The sequence below is a fragment of the Athene noctua genome, chromosome 11 (genome assembly GCF_965140245.1).
Source record: "Athene noctua chromosome 11, bAthNoc1.hap1.1, whole genome shotgun sequence".
Taxonomy (NCBI): domain Eukaryota; kingdom Metazoa; phylum Chordata; class Aves; order Strigiformes; family Strigidae; genus Athene; species Athene noctua.
The window spans coordinates 20146744-20169042 of NC_134047.1; the positions used below are offsets into that span (position 1 = coordinate 20146744).

Below are 22299 nucleotides of genomic sequence, written 5' to 3' on the forward strand. Positions count from 1 at the left end.
TATTGCATCAAGTATTACTCGCACTAGCATTTTCTTAACAGACAATGACACAGACAAGAGATATATTTGTTTCTTTGGAAAATACAAGAAAATCTCAATGAACCATCTTGTTTGTCTTTGAGCTTAGACCCCTAGAACAGACTGCATACTGAGATTCCTTCTCTCCCTGTATTTCCAGCTCTATAATAATGTATGCATTCATATTCTAAAGGGTTTTTTTAAGCCATTTTGGCTGTCTTCCATTTTAAGCAGTTGTTTCCCTCCACTAACACCCTCTGATTCAAAAAGTTAAAGAATCAGGAAGCTCTTTTAAAGCTGGTATTGAGGACCTCATAGAAAGTATGCAAGAGCCCTATTAATTAAGGTAACTGCTGCAGAAAAGTGTGTTATGCTTCCTCAGCATTATCTAGCTGACCCAAAAAAAGGTGTTTGCTAAGCCATCTAAGCTCCATGTAAATTATAACAATAGCAGACTAAGTTGAATCGTGTTTAAGACACAAGTTTAAGCATATTTTTCTTCCCTCTGTAAAATAAGTGGAAGAAAAAAAAGGCTCCACCATCTTGTGAGAAGAATATCAATATTCAGTAGCCCCTAACACAGACACACATACCACACATAGTCAGTACTGTGTGAAGCACTGCAATGAATGTGTGGAACCCCTAATTCTTTACTGTTAAGAATAATGGCAGGGAATCTCAAAAAAAAAAAAAAATCTAAACAAAAAAGAAGCAATAATATCATTCTCGGCCAGCAAAAACAAGTAACATCAATAATCAAGACATGTTACATAGTTCAGGGTACAATAAATACTTTTTTGGAACAAATCTGTCAAGCCCACATCAGAGATTTTTATGTAGCATAGAAGAAATACTATATGCACATAAATGATTTCTTTCAACAGGCCATTTATTAAAGTGGGTCAATAATCCCATTTATTGCTTACTGTTCCTCAACATCTCTAAAGAATTTAAGTGGTCGTCTTAGTGTTCAACACACACACACTCATGCATGCCAGATACTTACAAGCACGCCAGAAAAAAAAAAAAAATCCATATTCCCTGATAACTTAATTGCCTTAACCAGGCGTTTTCTTTCTCTGTGGCATGTTGACATGTATGCACCCAGAAAAGGCTATCTTTTGGTAACAACAAATAGGGATATACATGTCCCATTTCCAGATGAACCTTAAGGCTACTTAAGGAAGTCTGCTAAGCTTCATTTGCCATGCTGTCCAGCCTATGAGATCAAAGTAATATCACACCTTCTCAAAGGTTTTAAGAATATGAGCCTATTACAGCATGGAAAAATTTAGGTATTATAGAGGAAAGTACAACAGCAAAATTCTTAACAAAAGAAAGCCACTTATAAACGAACCATTCAGCAGTACTCTGATACCTTCTCCCAGAGAAAGCCTTCCCCCTGGAATACTGACAGGCACACAATTACATGAAGAGATAGAGCTTTATAATTTCAAACAGCTCTTATTAAAAGTACGAATAAAAGTAATAAACCTACATAATTTGTAATGTTAATGTTTCCAAAACACATCTATATTTTTAATCCCACCATACTATTACTGCTATGAGATGGATAAGCAATGAGAGGATACGAGCAGGAGGGATGTTTTCCAGCTGGTACACAGTTAGTCAATAGGTATTCCAATATTGTACCTAAAAGCTCTAATATTAATCACAGAAACACAGGGTGAAATAGCAAGTTGAGGTTGTGGGCCTAGAGAAGCCTTGTCCACCTTCCTGCTGGCTACTGCAGATCTACCTTGACCTCCTGCATCTCAGGCTACATACTGCTGCCCATCTCCTGGGCTAGTTCTGATCATCCAACCCTTTCCTAAGCCTTTTTAACACACCGGTCTGGCAGAAAGGCTAGTGTGGTCCCCTGGTCCTGATGTTTGTTTTTTTTTTTTCCACAAGCTTTAACTCAGTCATTATATCAGTACATAGCACAGCATTGTAACGAACCCCATTACCCACGTTCTTCTCTTACTGGAAAAAAAGGTAAAAGCAGCAACCACCTCTTAAGCCAGCGTTTAAATGCCAGAACTAGAAAAGTGAAACTAAAGAGGTTTTACTCTTCAAGAAGCAGCACAGATGGGGTCCAAACTAGGTATAGGTCACTGGAAGCTCCCAGAATTATAGGGAATCCTATACTTCAAAAAATAACAAAAATTAAGTATTCTAATTTTAAGTAAGCATACACACACAGAGAATCTAATTAAAAAGGAGAAGCATTTTGCTTAACACACAGCAAATAAGTGTATATTTTTGAAAATCAAATTCATGCAATAAAACATCGGTACCCTTAGAGTAATAAGAAATTATTTAACAAAAAGAAAATAAGTTAATGAATGGCCTGAAAGGACTGACAAGATTTATTCATTTCTTTGGCATCAATGTTCAAAGAGCAGCCAAAAGAGGTGGCTGGAAGAAGAGATACATATGTTCTCTTTGACACTGGTTCCAACCTATTAACAGTACTGAAAACATATGCTGCTGCTCACTCATGCTTATCAAAAACACTCTCCTTACACAGTTGCAGTCCTACGAAAGAAAGAAATCCACAAAGATCTGATTTTACATTAAAAGCCTAATTATGTGGACAAAACTTTTGGCAAGTACTCTGGGCTCCCAGCACTTAAAGTACTGGAACAAAGTGACAGCTTCAGAACTCGTTATTCCACTCAGAAATATATTACATCCTTCTTCAGTGATAAATAATATGGTTTTGGTTGTTGAGGGTGAGGTAGGTCTTGGGCTTATGTGTCCTTTGTGGGGAAAAGGAAAGGATTTTTCTGTATTATTTCTCAAAGTATTCTGTCTACCATGCTTCAAATTAAATTTTTCTCTGTCCCCCTCTTCAAGTTAAACTCGGTGACGCAGTATCACACTTCCAATTTTTCTGCTATTAAACCTATGACTGAGTACAGCTGAGGTTGGAGGCCACTGATTATTGGCTCCTCTCCACCACCACCTTTCTAGCAAATGTGTTACTAAACCAAAACTACCCCTAGTCTTCTGAAGCTCTCTGGGAAACTGCTTCACAGTGAATTGTTCTCTTTACAATATAGATGTGTGTGTATGTGTATCTACAGGGCGATACAACCTGGATAATATCACAGAGACAAAAACAAGTTCTTCTTCATACATGTACGGGCAATATCGATTGTCATGGGGATGAAACTCTATACGTTCTGAGACGCATTGTTTCTAAAGCTTCAGCTGCTGAAAGATTTGTGTATTCAGTGGAAATCACAGGAAGGATGCTTTGGGCTGGAATCAGAGTGAAACATATCAAGCCCTACATCAACTATACAGATACAAGTCATATACAGAGAGGAGGGAAATTTTAGTGCCTGCTCAAGATCTACAGTTTTCCAAATACAGCAGAAAATGTTTTAATATTAACAACCAGACATCTGAAACAAATGGTGTTGGATATAACCTCCCCTGACTGTAAATATTTGAACTATTGCCAGATGGGGAACATACTCATCAGTTTAGAAGTACAGATTCCAGTTGCTGCAGAATATGTGGGCCCTTCTGCAATCTGTGGTTTTTATTTTTTGAGTCAGGCTTTGCCTCAAGTTCAACAGGACTATTTGGAAGGAGAGTGATGCTCAGCATGGGTAAAGGTAATAGTTCAGACAACACCTTCATTTTACTGCTCAAGATGAAGAAGTTACTTTAACTCCATAAAAATCCATGGACGGCTCAATTATCAAGTTTCATTACAAAAAATATAATAAACACAGCACACTTTTATCAGTACTTTATAATTTTTACGAGATAAGAAAAATCAAGCTAGTGATTTGGTCTTTTTCCTAAAACAGCGTTATATACTGAGTCAGAATTAAACCAGTGCAGTATCCTAAATAACTGTGTAAACGAAACTTTTTAACAGGATCATGAACAAGATGCTTCTCAGAAAGCTGATGTGTCCTAGCTGAAACTTAAGTACATAATTACAGTCTCTGTGTTCTCTTTCAGCAGGTAGATGGACATCTAGAACACTTCATCTTTTTGACTTGCTATTTTACACAAAGATTTAACATTTAAACGACTGCTGGTGCCCAGCATCCAAGGTAGCTAGATTTCTGTAAAGCATTAGGGGATGCTGCTGTCAATGCAGTCACCATCGTATAGAATGTATTACAACATTATACACCTACCAAGTTGGAGCACACTTTCATTCATTGCAACTTTGGTTATCTGAATTTTCAGTAGAAACCAATATATAAATGTCTCAGCCCCATGAAAAAAATGAAAGTATTTCAATTATTTGCTGTTAAAAACTGTGCTAGAAAGTATCCAAACTACAAAGATAAATATTACTATAAGATTAATATATGACACCCAAATCCATAATACACACCTATTTGAGACAGTCTAGCAGCACTTCATCAGCCAAAGAATTTACATGTTTGAAATTGCAAAGGCAGGCAGAATGTAATGCCTGGTGAGAGCTGACAGGCAAGGGATTAACAGGAAGAGAGACAAATAATTCCACCGTTTTACCTGTAACTGACACAGGTAGAAGTATTTAATGAATTATTCCAAAGAGATGAGTAGAATGACAGAGTCCTCCACCTGTCTCACATCAGCTCAGGCACTGTTTGATAGCTCTTGGCACCTGGTAGCATCCTGGATAAATCCTAGATGGGATTGCTGTATTACTCTCGTAGAAGCAAGAATTAAGCAGGTGAAATGTAAGAAGACTTTACAGTCCCTCACCGTAGAATCTTGATATTGAATATGGATATAAACCCATACACTAACAATACTTTGTATTACATTGTTATGTTTCTTTCTGAGGACAATGGAGAAACAATTAAGCAATTTCTTCAAGAATATATAACAATCCCCATACGAGGAGTCCAAACACTCTGACTTGCTGGTATTATGCTTTCCTTGGAGGATCACCCTCTCATTCCCTTGGCTGTGTGCATTACTGAATATTCATTTTGTCATTCATGGGACCACAGCAGTTTCTAGTTTGCCTCTGGATCAGAGATAAAATTTCTGAATAGAGCTTTGTAGCTTGGAGTGTTTAGTTTTCCTGTAACATCATTACTGAGCTAGCTACACACATCCTAGGACATCAATTCCAGATATCCTGCCAAAGATCAGATGAGATCCAAAGGACTGCATTCATTAGCTGCCAAAAAAATGCTGGGGGGAAGGGATAGAAAATTGCCTACATCTGTGACAGTTGAAAAAAGAAATACAATGTAGTTAAATATGAAAATACAAGCAAATATTTACACAAGTTAAAAATGAGGGTAGCAAACCCAATTTTATTTTCAAAACACAAATAAGCTTGCTGAATATTAGACAGAATGGATTTTTGAACAAAGTCTTACAAAAGCACGGAAGGAATATTGTCACTTGATGTTTAGGTAACACTTCCATTTGCTTAGTTTTATAGTGTGTTCTCACAGTACTCTCCCAGGAAGAATGTGAGCTGCTTTTCTTGATTGTTCCATTATAATGCCGGAATATTCTGTATTCTCTACAGATGGAGCTGTATATTAACAGAGTTGGTTTTCTACAAACAGCTCAATCAATGTAACACAAGGATTAATCATCACGTTCCTGATTTCCCATAAATGCTGGGGAGAGAAACAGAGGCTTGCAAGAAGACCCCTTTCAACCCTCACAGGAGCAGTGTGTTTTTCAACCTCTTGAGATACTTGGGCCTTCAATGGAGTAGAAAACATATCTTTTTACTGGTTGGCATCCACCTAAGTATCCTGAAAGCAGCATGAAAGGAGCTGGGGCATTAACCTGCTTCCTGACATTGATTTTACTTATGCTCATTGTGCACGTTATAAATACACACCCCTTTTCAAAGCACACATATTCTGAAGATGTTTTATATTACAGCTTCCCGCTCAAAGGAAGCATCTGACTACTGCCTGCATCTCTATACCGCTTCTCTAGCAGCTGTTCAATCCATACTGATAACTGAACAGCAACATAGATGGATCTACGCTGTGAGTGCTTCAGAAGGAATGGGGTGATTACATGAATAGCTGTATATTAAAGCAAAACACATTAAGATCTTTATTTGTCTGAAGTGTGAATTATTAAAAATATACAATATAATGTTTTTCCCCTCCGTTCTGTGTACCTTTGTAAGGTTCATCTGAGACATGTAACCTCATCAATAATATTGTTCCTGGAATTGGAAATAGAAGCACAACAATGCCAAATAAATGCAAAGCAAAGAAACCAATTCCATTTTCTATACTTTGTTGCTAGCACATTGTTAACTAATACAGTATTATTCTGCTAAACTCAAGTTTCTGATTTTAAATGCTTGTATAAAGTTTGAGGGTAAGTTTTTTTCAGTAAGAAGAGGTCAGTCTTATTCATTATTCTTTAGAGCATACTTAAAATTTGAATTTTTCTTCTAAGTTACTTTAACTTGATATCAACCCTTCCAAAGCGGCAGTGAAAGCCAGATGTAATAGTAAGAGGGGTAGAAGAATTTAAAAGCTTTAAGTTGTTACTTAACAAAAGTATAATTCATAGAGTAGGTCCATCAGTACTTTAGACATTAAATAACAAAACTAATTTAAAATAGAACATAGAAGTGAACAGACACAGAATTCATGTGTTTCTTTGCCTAATCATTTTCTGTAAGTTCAATAACTGCTTCACATTATGTTTGAAAACCAACAGGTAATTCATTTTGATTACAAAATAATTTATTAAATTTGTTTAGTACTAAAATGTTAAAACACATAAAAGCATGTATAAAACATATCAGAAGCAAGAGGGGACCTTCTCTACTACAAGAAATGGAAGGATTTAAAAGATCATGTAAAATTATTTCAATCTCAACCAAGTCACGGGTACCTGCCCACCCTTGGAATACAAACAGGTGTAGTTTCATGGCTCCTTGTTACTCCTTGCAAGCCCTTTCTGAGCCCTGTGTTGACAGCAGTTTACTTTCTCTCCTACAGACCATCAGCTCTGACTAGACAAGCAAGCGAGTACAAAGAGACAGTGATTTCTTTCCATATTCATCATAATCCCGCACATCAGTAAGGGTAACTCTGGTGTAGGACTGCATACTGATACAGTCAGTATGCGCTATAAAGCATCACAGACTTACTTCAAAGCTCATTCTGAGAAACTGGAAGACAATTTAAGGAAAGAAAAAATAAGAGAGATCTTTCAGCTGCTGCATCCATGAGCTGAAATAAAAAGGGACTCTTGAGACTGAATATAAGGTTCTCAAAAGGCAGCCAGTGCTACCCAAACACTGGGTGGGCTTGGGCTACATCTCAAAAGAAACTCCACAGAGCAGAACATCAATCTGAATGACCCTCTACAATGGTTGTATTTCCTCCCACTTTCCCTCACACCTAGTTATTTCACTTTGGTGTATGAGCACAATAAATTTCCTGCTTCAGAAAAAGGATGTAACAGGGAGCCCTGCTAACCTCAAAAGTCTACATAATTAAGCTCTAGCTTCCTATTTTACAAATCATCTTTGACAATCCTTAATAGCTACTTAGCAGAATAACAGCATAAATATTACTTTTATAAATAGAAATGATCTATTTAGTACCTTTTTCATTAAGGCATTTAATATAGAGGAAAAAAATTTCTCTAGTTTGAAGCTGTGCATGCGGCTTGCACTCCTGAAAAAGTTTGCTTCACCACTTGGACTATGAAAGACAGAAGAGGCCTGAAGGATCTGCCCTCTGATAACCACAAGCTATCCTCCAGCCACTTGACTCAAGCTGAGCTAAGCCTTGTAATTTCCCAAGGAAGTTTCGACTCCAAAAAGCAAATGCATGAAGCACTGTCCAAAGCGCATACTGAAAGGTGGAGCTGAGTCAAAATTGGAAGAAAATTAGTGAAGAAAGTAATTTCCTAGTATGCTGTAGAGCCGTGAAACAGTTAGTAGGATACCTGGGGATAAAAAAGTGCAGTATGACACTGGCAGGCGAGCAGGGAAGTTTGCATTCAAACATATGTTTCCTCAAGGCCTCGGTGGGCTCCGCACGCCTTCACGTCGGCACGAGCACAGCAGCCGCATCGCTGCCAGCTGCTCTGAAGATGAGCAGCCAGGGGCAGGCAGAGACTTTTACTTTCCCAGCTACTGTGCTCCTATTTCAGCTACCTGCTCGCCTGGCGATAGGAACCACTTTGTAACTTCACCTCAGGCAAATACGGAGTGGTACGTACTGCGCTCCTCCGAGATTCCTCCTCTGTTCAGCTCCTGCCACCTCTTGTTTAGCACTTTGGTGAACACACTCTTTTACAAGGCTCGCCATTTGCTCAAGGCCTGAGGGCAATTTCGTTTTAGACATTAGTGAGGAAAAAAAGCCTCCGTGCTGTGCAGGAACCTTTCCACCTTAGGATCTATAGGCCAATTTAACTAAGAGAACGATGATTTTTTTTTTTCCTCGTAGGAATTTCACCTCTGTGAAATAGCTACAAAAAAAGAAAGAGTCTCAAAGGGACAAAACCTCAACTCTACCTTTAAAAATACTCTGGAGAGAGTCCTGAAATATCTACGTATATTTACATACACATGTACAGATTCACTCCTTAAGTGTCCTGTATAAAGGCAGCAAAATAACTCAACCCTCGATGCATTTTTAATTGACAAAAATGTGGTGAATTTGTGATTATTTGTCTGATATTCATTGCACTCTTCTCTAATGCCCTTGCTCTGAGAAAATTGAAACGTGTATTAATTAAGAAAAGTTCATTAGTTCAACAGATTCATTAACCTTTTTTGGGAAATGTACACTGAGCACCAAATTAATCAGCATCCTGAAATCAAATCACAATTTATCTCTCTGTGTATTATTTTTAAAAATTATTTTTCAATATAGATGTGCATAAACCCAGCATATATCGGTTTGGGAATACTTATTTCCTACTGTAATTCCCTAATGGTCAGCTCTCACATAAAAATACAGCTTTTACCTTATTTAAACAAAAGACCAATTTAAGAAACCACTGGGGATTTCAAATCTGTTTTCAGACATTATTAATTTAGAAGTATTAGGCTGTGCCCTCCTCTGACTCCAGCAGTGCCCGCTGAAGAAGCTGTCTTTCCACCAAATTAGCCCAATCCCCACTGATAAACCCCCTCCAGATCCATGTGTTTTTTAATCACTTTCAGCCAAATTAGTTCATCTATTTTAAGCTCAGTTTTTACCTATCAGGTCAACTTCATTTTACTTGGAAGGGCACACCTGAGGCTGTGATGATGTCAGGCCCATTTTGGCCCTGTTCTTTTTGGCTGTAGATAGCTTCTACAGAGAGATGTTGAGATGCTCAGGCTAGTGATTATTGAGGTTGCCCACCAGTCCCTCGGGTATCTATCTTGTATTTGGTTATAAAGACTCTACCAGATGTTAATAGTTCTGACTGGCCTTTTTTACGGCCATTTCAGTTCAATGCATTACTCAAAAAAATGTGAAAAGTAGATTATTTTGACTGTACTTGAAGTCTTATAGTGATATTTTATTTGAAATTTTCTCCCAGTTCCGTAGTTAAGGACACGGAGCTTGTGCCAGTGATGATCTACTTGTCATGCATGTGAAAAGCAGACTATACGGTAAAAGGTTTGCTCTTCATAAAAAATAAGGGCAACAACCTGTGGACCTAGGCAAGACAAGTCTAATTTAGGATCGATCAAGTCCTCTCAGTGGCAACGTCGACAGAGATGTGCCAGGTGCCTTTGCAGTAAAGGCCAAACACATCATCATTTTATCACCACATTTGTTTCAGAGCCCCTCTCATTACTTTACAACTTCTCGTCACTAATTTTTGGCACAGTTCATCTGAGAATTAACATCAATGTAGTTCCCTTTATCACTGTCTGTTAGATTTTAATATAAGAATATTTCAAAGTGATGTTGCCAGCTGCATGTCGTTTCCAAGCAAAAGGAAATATTGGTGGGAAAATAGTCAGACTGAAAACTGCTCACAAGATGAGTATCAGAGTTAGCACTTTAAAATATGTGTTTCATAGAAATAGGCACATTTTTATCAAACAAAAGATCTCGGGGAAAAATTCTCATCTTTGGTCACATGTAGCTAACATTTAATTTTCTGTTTCAAATTAGTTTCATTCTAAAGAGCTTCTATAATCTTTAGCAAGACCCCAATTTCAGAAGAAACACTAACATTTTCAAAGAGGTAATTGTAATTGCCTGATCAGCACTGGAAATAACTGACAGTTAACTGTATTAATTTTCCAGCTGTTGATAGGTAGACATGTAAGTAAGCGATACTATTACGTTAGAGTGTTTTCTCAGTTTCTTTTTAAAAGCAGTTTATATATACCTTAAAATAGGCACCATCATGTCTTTTTTTTCTCTGTTAGGACCAGGCTGGGAGAGCCTGAGGTAAATGTCTGTACTTGGCTTTGTTATCCTGGAGGACACAAAGACCCAGTGGTCCCCGTGATAGAGCAAAACCAGGAAATATTCTGAAAACAGCCACCTGGAGTTTTTGATTATTATTTTTGCTAGCCATTACCTAATTCAGACCTCATTAAAAAGCACTGCGCATGCCTCAAAGCTTACAGACGATGTGTGTGAAGTACTAGCGGTGAATAATCTTAAAGTGGTAAATTTTCCCTATCATTTTACAAGGAACCTCATTATGAGCTGTTTAAACGTAATTAAGATTTTCTCAGATATGGTCACATCTTAGGCCAGAACACAAATCAAACCCAATCCACATCACCTGTAAATACTGTAAAATAGGTAAACAGTTAGGATTTGCCCAAGTTCACACCTGTCTGCTCACAGATACGGTGACTTCATTAGCACACAAGACATCATTCTATACTTGACCTATTACATACATCTCCTTAGCACAAGCCCCATTTACATGGCTTTCCTGTTTCTTATTTTCACACAGTTTTTACAAATGTTAAGCACAGAACATTTTCCAGTGCCACTTGGGTTCCATTAGTCACCACAGATCCAAAACACCAAGATGATAATGATAATATGGGGGGGAGAGAAATTCTTGTTGAAAAATCTATAATGCTGCCTTTTAAATATTCTTACAGTCCAATTTAACTAGCTCTTCAGAATTCAGAATATGTCCACTTAATATTCAGAAACTATCATACCTTCAAGAAGGAGCATTCCACTCTGAAATTAATCCAAGCTGTCATTTATCCATTACTGTTTACTAACTTTTTTTCAGCATACCACTAAATCCTGTCTGGCAAAACACTGCTAGCTGCATTGGTTTTATTTTATTAACAACTAGAAACTAATTAGCAACAGTAAAGCCAGTGAAGACTGCTATAAATAATTTCCCTTCTCCTTTTGTTAGTGAAGAAGGAATTTGTGGTGCAAATTCCATATAAATACATGTTGCTTATTCCCATCTAAAAGCTGGAAACGTATGTAATGGACATACTCTCTAGAAGCTTCATCAATTCTTACTTCATTACAGCTGTGATAAATTCTGATGCAATACAAAGATATTAGTTTAAAATTTGGGGCAGTACTTTATTACTTTATATTGATCATTGGCTTTTCATCATAAGGGTTGTCTTTACATCTGTCGGATTTTACATAGTGTTAAATTCAACAGTTGTACCAATATGGAGCATAACTGGGAGTCCACTATCTAGCAAACAAACCCCTCAGAGACAAAAAACTATGTCCTAACTACACACACAGAAATTCAGGTGTGGTTAAGAGAATCTAGATGCTTCGCAAAAATATAAAGAAGAGCACTAGGCAAAGTGTAATCATAAAACTCCCAATCTCCGTCGGCTGGAAATCCAAGGACCTACACGACTCTTATTACAAACTGTGAAATTGTTCACCTATTCAGAGGACCTTCCTAAGACTACAGACCTCATGTTGAAGGTCACCAATGGGACCAAGTGTTGCTGCTAACAACATAAATCTCACATCTCCCTCCTCCTGGCCCTTTTGCTTATGAATCTATGGAGCAATATGTGCAAACTTCATTCTATTTTCCTTAGGGAAGTCAAACTCTATTGCATGCACTCTCTTTTAATAGAAATATTGGATACTAAATCCTCAGAGAATCTTAAAAACTTGTAGTCAAATGGGAAGAATACACTTGACCATAGATCTCAGACTGAGGGAGATACACTTCATGCAAGTAATATAAATAAAATATTAATTCTAAAGTAAGAGGAAAAGTGTCTTCCTAACTTTTCCTTCAATTTTATAAACTTGAGACTTTCCTCACTCAAGAGAAAAATTCCAGCAAGTTTTGAATTTTCATATAAGCAATAAAAGATATTTAGCAGAAAAAAAAAACCAAAAAACAAAACAACACCACCTCAAATCCTCAAATGTATCCAGACATTTACCTCTGCTGAAATCCTGAAGTTAGGAGTAATGCAATTCTGAAAACGCATCTGAAATATGGTTTCTTACCGATGAGGACTGCACACACCCTTACAAAACTAGATGAAGAACTTAAACTTTAACCAATGCAAATACACCAAACACAACTATAAAACAGCTCATGTGGATGGCTAGACACACCCACCTCCATGTAAATTTTAATTACTAGTCAACAGTTAGGAGTGTTTTGGCGAGACAAATGATTTATATTAGTGCTGTTACAGCCCTAAAGCTGATTTCATTGAGGTCATGCTCCAAGGCAAAATTGCACCACATAGCAGTGAGCCGGGACAACAGACAGAGTATTAAATCAATACGGTGTCTCACATTAGCTAATAAATTACAAGTGTGCTATCAGACCATCTGCTGGGAGTGAAGCATGATGAGTTGCAGTGATCATGCTGATTGACATTCTGGTTTGAACATCTAGTCAGAATTAGTTCACCTTCTTGTCTTCAATAACTACCTCACTTGTAATACATATTTACAACATTGTTCACAGGGCTAGTGGGTAAGAGGCAAGTTCATCCTCATCCTCCCATAATCCTTTGCACTTTGCCTAATAGAGTCTCCAGTGAATGGAAAAGGTAAGCACAGCTTCATTTACGACTGATTACATTAAGCTAATGATTTCATAAAATTGAGTTAAGGGTTTGATATTCTTCACACAGTTTCTAGAGTAAAGAATTAAACCATCACATCAATGGTAAGTCACTTTTAGAGCACAGAAGTGGAGTTTTTAATATGTTTTGTAAGAGGATAGAACTAAAACCTGAAGGAGAGGAGCGACGCTCCCAGTTGGTTTTATGCTGTGGGAGAAAATACACAAGTCTTATGACTTTCCCAAAGTCCTACCCAATCATAGCAAAAATGTTTGTCAACCATTCGCCTTTGTTTGTACAAGGTTGAGTCACTGTGTTCATGGCATATAGGATTAGAGACTGCTTGAGGCCACACTTTGGGATCCCTTGCGCTGCACCTTGTGTGCTTATGTTCCTCACATATGCCATTTATTGTCCTCATCATAACACCTTGCATTTAACTTCTCACCTAAGGATGGCATAGGACTTAAAAATACCAGCTGTTTAAGCTTCACAAGAAAACATCCATACATTATCAACTAATTTTTAACATATACTTTGTATATATAATAATGTATGTATGTCACATATAAGATCACTTCTTCATGGAACTGCAGTCATTCCTAAATGTAAGGAAAACGAAGACTGAAGCATGGATGATGCTTTTTAAGTAAACAAATTATCATTTTCTGATGGAACAAAGGAACATAAACTGTGTCATTGTATGGCACATTGCCAGGACAGTTTTCTTTGGGTGCCATACCCACGGTGAGCTTAGTCACGATAGCTAGTTCTTTAAGAAACAAACTGTAGAGCAAAATGTTTGATTATGGCTAATCTGATTCATCAAAATAAACAGCTGAATTTGAGACAGGCACTGCTGGAAAGGTTTGTTCATTCAGCAATTTGACCTCAGTTACAACAGGAAGGGTGATCAGCAGAAAAATCTGAAAGTCCTGAATCTCAATACAAAATATCACATTATTAGGTAAATATACAGTATGAGGTCACTTGAAGCATAAGCGTTACAAGGATTAAGTAACAATAATAGTTTCACAGGCTTCATATTTAATATATAATCTTGCAATATTAAGTCTACAAATCTGTTTACTGAGCTAATTTGACAAATCAAGACACAAACAGCCACTGTCCAAAAACTCACAGGCAATGTGTTAGCAGTTCCGAGATTAAATATTTCTATTTACTATACCACTGTTCAGTAAAACAGATACACACGATGCATATGGAATGTCATCTGAGCACTGTAACTGAAGGTACGTTTCTAAAACCTTTGCTTTTATAAGACTTACAATCTTGATCAACAACCAGGAGGTGAAAATACTTCACCACTGATGGAGAAGCGCTTCAAGTGACATTGCTATACTGCTGCAGGGAACTCAAGGCATCAAGTTTGTCATCCATATTTGCTGTCAGTCAGCAAAAGATTAAATGGGTCAAGAAAACCATCAGAACTGCTCTCTCTATAAAGCTACTTGAACTTAGTGACAGAAGTTAGAAAATAGATTCCTATCAGCTGGATAAGTCTGAGCAGAATTTAGGCAGCCGAAGCATTCCCTGTGCTGTGGAGGTCACCTAACCATCCCTTCACAGCCTAATGCAGATGAAGTGCCACCCTACCCCAGTAAAGCGTTACCATCTGGTCACATCTCTTCCATCGCCTCTAGGACTTAATGGAGGATGCAAGAGCATCTAACCACAAAAGGTGGCTGATATACCCTTGAACTTCAGGTGCTTCAAGTGTGGCTCCCATGCTGCAGCCCTCCACTGTGCTTGAATTGTGCTGCTGTAATCCAAATCTGCACATAAATGCAGAAAAATGTGAATGAAAAGAGCCTGCCATTGCTGGGTGGCTGCTGGACAAAGGTGCAGATCCAGCTGTGCTCCACCTCTGCAGGAACAGAGGCAGTCAAAACTCCTGGCTGTGAATTAATTATCTTTCTTCACCCTCAGCTTCACAGGTCCAGACATACAATTCTGGTCATGGAAGCATTTTGGTCTGAGGCGCTCAGACTCAGATATGTGATTGTGCTGATGTGTAACGGCTTTTCATTTCACAAAAACAGTTAGAGGACCCATATGACTGACCTGTCAAGTTTCACAAAAAAGACACCAGTCTCTTCCATAGGATGTACCCCACTGGTGATATCAGAGTCGTGTCACGCAGCCTCCCCCTGCCCCGAGGGGTATCTCCGCTAGACCCGAACAGCAAAATACATCTCAAGAGTCAAGGGTTATCCAGCATAATGCTTTCATCACATTTATCTTAGGGGAACTTCTGCGCTGAGGATGGGGAAAGTTGAGGTCAACAAAAATCGTTATGAAAACTTCAGTAATGGAAAGGTTCTCACCCCGAGTACAGGGCTGGGGCTCCCGGCTGCCATTGCATTTATGAGCAAATAAATAAAAACACTTTACCTCACAACAGTCTTCAGGTAAGCGATGACAGTAATTGGGCAAAGAAGCTCCCCTTTGATACTTGAATTACAGCACACATTAAAAAAGAATGCTAATGAGATTATTAATAAGATCCTACATTTACAAGGCAATGCCACCTTTGTTACATAGTGAGTGAAAAACATTGTAGAGTGGCACAAACACAAAACTGCAAAAAAAAAAAAATACTGAGAAATTTTTTTTCCCTTCTAATACTGATGTCCTTAACTGTTTAAAGAATAACAATGACAATATTTTGTTCAACAGAGGATTTCAGAGTGGCAAGCAAAATCTGGTGGAGGCTGGCAGTAAAGTCAAAATTTACAACCCATAACATGCCCATGTCTTGACATAAGAATTACTTTTATTGAAAATGTTGTATATTGTCCAACATAGTTTGAAGCCAAGTTGTTCCACAGATGGCATCTATAATGAAAACAAACTCCAGCAAACATAAGACAACTTCCACATTAGAGCAAAGCACCCGTAGAAAAATAAAAAAAAGCAAATATTTCTTGCTAAAAATCATTATAACAAAGCACTGCATGCACAAGGCTGTAGAGCTGATATCATATACAAGGACACTACACCTACTTGCAAACACATCTTCTGCCAAAAAATTAAAACAAAGAAACAGAAAGATTTCATCAGTTGGTATGCAGCTCTAGTTCAAGGTGAACTTGAAATTCTAAATTACAGGAAGCAAAAAGTGTCAACAAAATTTTTGGAGAGCTCAAATTAAATATGCTGAAACAATGAGAAAGCTCTAGAATCTAAAGTAAATGTAAGGGCAAGATGTGGGATACAAAACCATATTCTGCTGTTTGTCTATACAAAATCTCCAAGTAACTAGTAATTATTATCCTTCTGCCCTTTCTTAAGAGAAGTTTTAGGGATCCGAAGGCTTGATGTAAACAGGAAGAAAGATTCCTCACGTGATTTGTTAGAAAAACTTCATATCCTAATTGTGCCACAGGACTTATGGGACTGCCTTTCCTGAATCAAGCTAAAGAATCCAAAATGCTTTTCAGGGCACCTTTTTTTAAAAATATTCTCACATTAAAGAAAAAAACCCACATAAATCTCTGGATTAACATAAATCTGTCACATACATTTTATGACATATCTTTTTTTCTAAGCTGAGGTCCCTATGACTGGAAGATACAGTGAAATAACAAAGGACATTAAAGGATCCTATGCAACAGTTTACAAATATTGGCTGTTCCTAATATTCATCTGCATAGTGATTTTATATAACTTCTCTTCATTGCATATTCATTTTTATTGCAAATTCATTTTATCAATGTCAAGTGAAAACCAATATCTTCAACTGATGGTAGAGAGACTTCCTTTCTCCCCCTCTCCCTCTCCTTAAAATCCATTTTATTCTTGACTTTCCATTATTGTAAAACGTCAGGCTGCAGCAGTTACCATGTTCTGTAGCATATTCTTGGTACTAATGAATCACAGCCTTTCATAACCTGGGCAAAATGAGTCATCGTAATGACACCTTTTTGCTACACGGTATTTATTTGCCAGCAGGATCCCAAATGGCAATACTTGCCATAACACAGCGGCTGCTGCTGCTATTCTCAGTCCTTACAAGAGAGGGACAAATAAGAAAATTTTATTATTTGTACTACTCATGGAAGAGAGCACAAGAAGTCTTTTTCATGACCCATAGAGCACCAGAAATTGCCTGCCCTGAGAAGGCCAATCTCAAAAGCACACCAATAAAACCACTTACACACTACAATGTACAGCATTGATCAGACAGTAGCTTCATTCTGGAGTAATTCTGAAGTATGTTGATCTGCAGTATCCTTATTTGAAGGTGTAATATCATACTGCTTTTTTTTTTATATAGCATATACACAAAAAAAAAAAAAATCTGTGTGAGTATGAAAGAAAGTATGAAGAAAAGGTTATTAGGAGAGGGAAGGAAGCAAGTATTATAAGAACAAATAAACAGGTTTTTCCAGTTTTCTTTCCGTGCTCTGGTCTTCAGTATGATCAGCAAAGCATGTTAACTGTTTTTAAAATTAGTGTAAGTTTTCTATAATATTATAAATTCTTTACATGCTGAGATACATTGAAATAGAGTATAAATGCATTTTAAAAAAAATCAGTGATGAGTATTAAATAACTATGACATGTAAAGCACACACCTTCAGCTACTACTTAATATAAGCCTTCAGTAACAGAAAACAGTATATGCCTATTCATTTCTGACAAACTGGGACTGCAACAAAACACATACAGACAAAAACTGTTTCTAGACCCTCCTTAGTAGTGCCAAACTTTAGTCAGAAGATGAAAAAGAGAATGTTTGCCTAAGCGAAGACAAAAGGTGGTAATTCAGTAGCAAGTAAGAAGATGGTGATTATTTTCAATCTCAAAACTAGTTGCTGGATTTAGTTCTGCCTGTATGACAAAGTGCTATCAACACTATCAAAAAGAATACAAAAAATAACCGTATTCGTAAAAAAGTATCAGATGAGCCTTTTAAGAACTTGCAGCACTTGCCAAAAATCTCAGTAATAGTGAGCAAACAGTTTTAAAACTAACTTGCTTTCTGGAAACCTTTCTTCTCAGTATTCCTCTTCTTCATGTTCTCTTTCCATGCTGTTCTATAAATTTAGCTTTCTTCATTCGTTTGGTCTGTGCTGAGACTTTTGTTGTTTATGATATCATTTAAAATGAACAGGCCATCCCAGCGATTTCTTTTCAGACAGGCAACTTTGAACTTCACCTAAAAATCTCAAAATTCTCTATGTTATCATTTTGTGATGAATGCCAATGAATTAACAAGAATGTAGAAGACCTTCTTTCACTTATTTGAAGCCAAAAAATTTTAAACCAACATTTCTTCACAGATTATAATTTTTCCTTGTGTTATTGCCTGTACAGCGTATTGTAAGATAGTGAAAAAATCTGAAACATTTCTTCATAAAGAAAGGAGAAAGGGGGATGTAATAACAGCAGTTGAGTTTTAAATTTATGTTCTTCAAAATACCATAATATGCCTGTAATAAAGAGGATGGCAGTCACCTGTAATAATAAAGTCATATAACTTAATCTATTAATGCTAAACCTAGCACACCTTGCAAGGTCAGTCCATTTGCTCTTTATATCCTGACACTATTTATCCCTCTAACTTCAACAGTTTGTATGGAAAAAGGAATGTTGCTCAGAAACATGAAAAAATACCACAAAAGTTGAGTGAATGTCCCATAAAACCCAATTCACTTGAATTCAGAAGTCCACTACTCCAACCTTCACACCCGTTCCCCTTGTCATGCTACCAGGCAACAACTTTTGTGTGTACAAATTCTCATGGGCTATAGTCTACAAATTCTCCCATCAGCACAAGCATAATTTATGGAAGAGGCACTTGCTTACACATCGGAAAAGGGCAAAAGTCCTAAAATCCACCCAGGAGAACGAGGATTTAACTGAGCCTCACAAAGAGGTATAGCTCCTTGTAGCTCCACTGAACCTAGTTACTAAAGATGCAGTTTCTGGTTTTTATCCTAAGCACCTAAAGCTTCAGAATCTGTATCGAGTCCTCCCTTTAAGATGCTCGCCTTGCCAAGCAGTACAAGCAGCAACACCAACTGAGCTGAACGGCTCGGATTTGATTGTGATGAAGCAAACAACCAAAGGAAACAGTTCAGTGACTCAGAGTTAAATGAAAAACAATAGGAATAGCAAATACCACAGAGGAAACCAAAACTCTGTTTCAAACAGCCTCTGAATTGAAAAGGAAGCTGAATTCACTAACTGAATTATTTACAATTAAATTATTTGCAAAGCTCAGTTTCAGTATTGAAGTATTTGATCATGCTGGCTTCACCTTGGATCATTACTTTAAACTATTCAGATTCACCTAATCACTGGGTCAAGGTTTTAATTCAGCTTTTCAAAACCACGTATTCAAGTTCAGGGACACCTTAGAAAGCAGTTTTTCCATTTACTTCTACTATTCATGAGGCACTACCTGACCTTGTACAAGACCCTACTCACTTATTTAGAATGGCTACCTTAGCACAGCAAGCCATCCACTCTTCTGAATAAAGGTGGGACGGAGAAAGACCACAGCTCTAAAATTAACAATTTTAAAATAATGATCCAGGTGGTACTTTATATGTGTATATATATAAAATAATCATATTGTTCTACAAGATGAACTATCCCATGTATGATTTGCCTGCTTCAAATCAACATCCAAAATTCGTTTGTTTTAATTGTCTCCTCAGCTTTAGCACATGCAGTTCAATAATTTTGTTTCACAGCAGGTCTTAGCTGAGTTTTTCTGCGCATGGGGAAGCTGTTTTATATCCTGGCACCTACAAGGTCTCAGCGATATCCCATGAACACTGCAATATGGAATCACTTATAAAAATCATGCACAATTCACAGCTTAGAAGGTTTAATATAGGAACATTTAAAATGCTCTATTTTTATTTTTTTTTTTAGAGGATTACTTATAATCTTCTATTCAAAAACAAAAACCTTTGCAGAGATTTACCATAAACATGAATGACTGATAAACATAAAGTGTTGATAACTTCAACAGATTTTCATGTTTCTGACAAGTTTCACCTCTGCTGAAAAGACTTTAAATAAACCTCTGGAAAACGTATACAACTCCCTGAAATCCCATTTATACCAGCTTCCTTCTGATGTCAAATTATTATTCCAGTTGCCTTAGTTACATCATTTCAGTATCTCAAACATGGATACCTGTGGCTTATCTCCACACATAGATTTTAGAAAATTCATTATTTCTCTATGCATGGAGTCTTTATTTTCAGAACGTTGCTCGCACATTGGTGGCTTGATTTATTTGTGTACTTAGGGCAGATAAGAGAGAGCCAGTGAACTCGAAGAATTTCTCTGGAAGATTTATACAAAAATGCTCCAACCAGCTGGAGGTCTGAAATAGCAGCATAAGATGCATTTCCCTGTTTTCGGCATAGCTGGACATACTGGCTGTTAATGCTGTTACAAAGTTGTTCTTTGGTTACACAAAATCAGGCACAGCAATCTTTTCTAATTTACCATTTAACCACACATCTGCTCAAACCTTATCAAGAAGCTGAGGCACAACGAGGGAATTGCAACCAGATGTTTTGCCATGCACAAATTAATAAACAAATGATAACTTTCATTTCAACATCTTTTTTTTTTTTTTTTTTCCTCCAGCTGGAGATACACACCACCCAGCAACTGGAAAGCCAAATCACCACAGAGAGGTCCAACCGTGACGAACCATCCAGCTTTGAATAGAATCCGTAAGTCAGGTTAAGTTTATTAAAAGCTTTAAACATTTATAAATCTCCAGGGAACCATGACTTTAATGCATAGCATTTAGAGGTAAATCATTGGCGTAATAGAGAGGTTCCTTCCTGCAACCTCCTGGGACCAATAGGCTGGCTCAGATGATGAACTCCTTTATCATCCTCACACTAATTGTAGCACATCTTGAAATGATTAGATCTATTGTTAGAACAGGCCTTGTCAGCAGCTGGGACACAGTGATTAATAGAAATTTCTCTTTAATTCCTCAGGATGTAGAAGTCTAAAGTCACAGTTGAGCCCTGGACCCCAATTATTAGGTGATTAATGAAATTATAATTGCCACCCTTTTGTTCACATTCATCACTAGGTTTACTATTAATCATTAGAGGTAAAGCACAAGAAAAAGAAAATATTTTACAAGCGTTGTGCTATGGATATGTGGGAGAAGCATAAATGGGTCAGGAAAATATTCTCCAATGCACCAGGCTGAAGCAATTGTGTATCATTACCAACAACTTAACAGCACTGACAGTTCAAGTGAAGGTCACACTCGCTAGTAGGAATCATTTTCTGCCTGACAACAATAACAGCTACCACCTTATCCAGCATTTGAGAGACAGATACAGACAGACCAGTTGGCCATCAAGGGAGAAGACAGTTTTTAGCATCCCTGTCAATTAATGGACTGACCAACCCCAATAAGAGGATTCCTTTCCGAGTTTTCAGAATGTTTCTTTTAAAATCGTGCACTGTTGAGATCGTATCTACACACAGTGTGTGCCTGACTATGTGCACAGACAATCCTGCACCGCTGGACCCATCCTCTAGACATCACGTACCTACACCACACCATCAACCTCCTGACAGAGCAGCCAGGTCATTGCTAACACTTCCCTCTGTTCCTGCTCCCCAGAGTTTCACTCACTGGTGCCTCTGAAATTGTGTGGGTCATGTTTTCCAAGCCTGATTATTTCCCAAATACAACTCAAAGTGGCCAACACTGTTCCAACAATTAGGAATTAAGTGATTAATTCTTTTGTCTATAAAATATACATTTGAAAATAAAACATTCAGAAGTGCTTTAGCCCTGCAGTGTTAATGTCAGGAAAGGTCAGATCCAAGATTTCTTTTTTTCCCTTCTCAACTGATCAGATTTTACAGAAAGAATAATTAGTTTTTCACAGATCAAAAACCTATGCAAGGGAAGGGAAGGGAAGGAAATGAAATGCAACTGAAGAGAAAGACTAAGGCCCCTTTATCTCTTTTGACATGAACTCCTGTTTAAAATTTAAGGGCCCAACAGGCATCCCACCCCCAGGAGAGACTGCAAGAGGAGGAAGGAAGGTTTCCTCGGCTGCCGCAGAGCTCTCTGTGCCCTCAAGCAGACAATGGGCAGAGGGATGGGACTTCACCCTTTACACTGTGCAGCCTCTGCTCTTCAGCACTGCAATCTGTTGGCATACACTTGCAGCTACATGGTATAATGCAAATGACTATTTACTTTGCAGTGATCTGTATCAGGTGAAAAATCACCGTAATTTAGATCTTGTTTGTTT

General features: G+C 37.5%; 1 protein-coding gene across 3 annotated transcripts in view; it reads right to left on the reverse strand.

Annotated features, from left to right (window-relative positions):
• PCDH11X (protocadherin 11 X-linked) overlaps positions 1-22299 on the reverse strand; it is a 507363-nt gene that overhangs the window by 217340 nt on the left and 267724 nt on the right. The window contains exon 5 of one of the 3 annotated variants that reach the window (XM_074915249.1): positions 20186-20191. The exons of the other annotated variants lie outside the window; for them this stretch is intronic. Coding sequence (XP_074771350.1) covers positions 20186-20191 — 6 coding nt within the window. The remainder of the gene's footprint in view (positions 1-20185; positions 20192-22299) is intronic. 3 annotated transcript variants of the gene reach the window in all.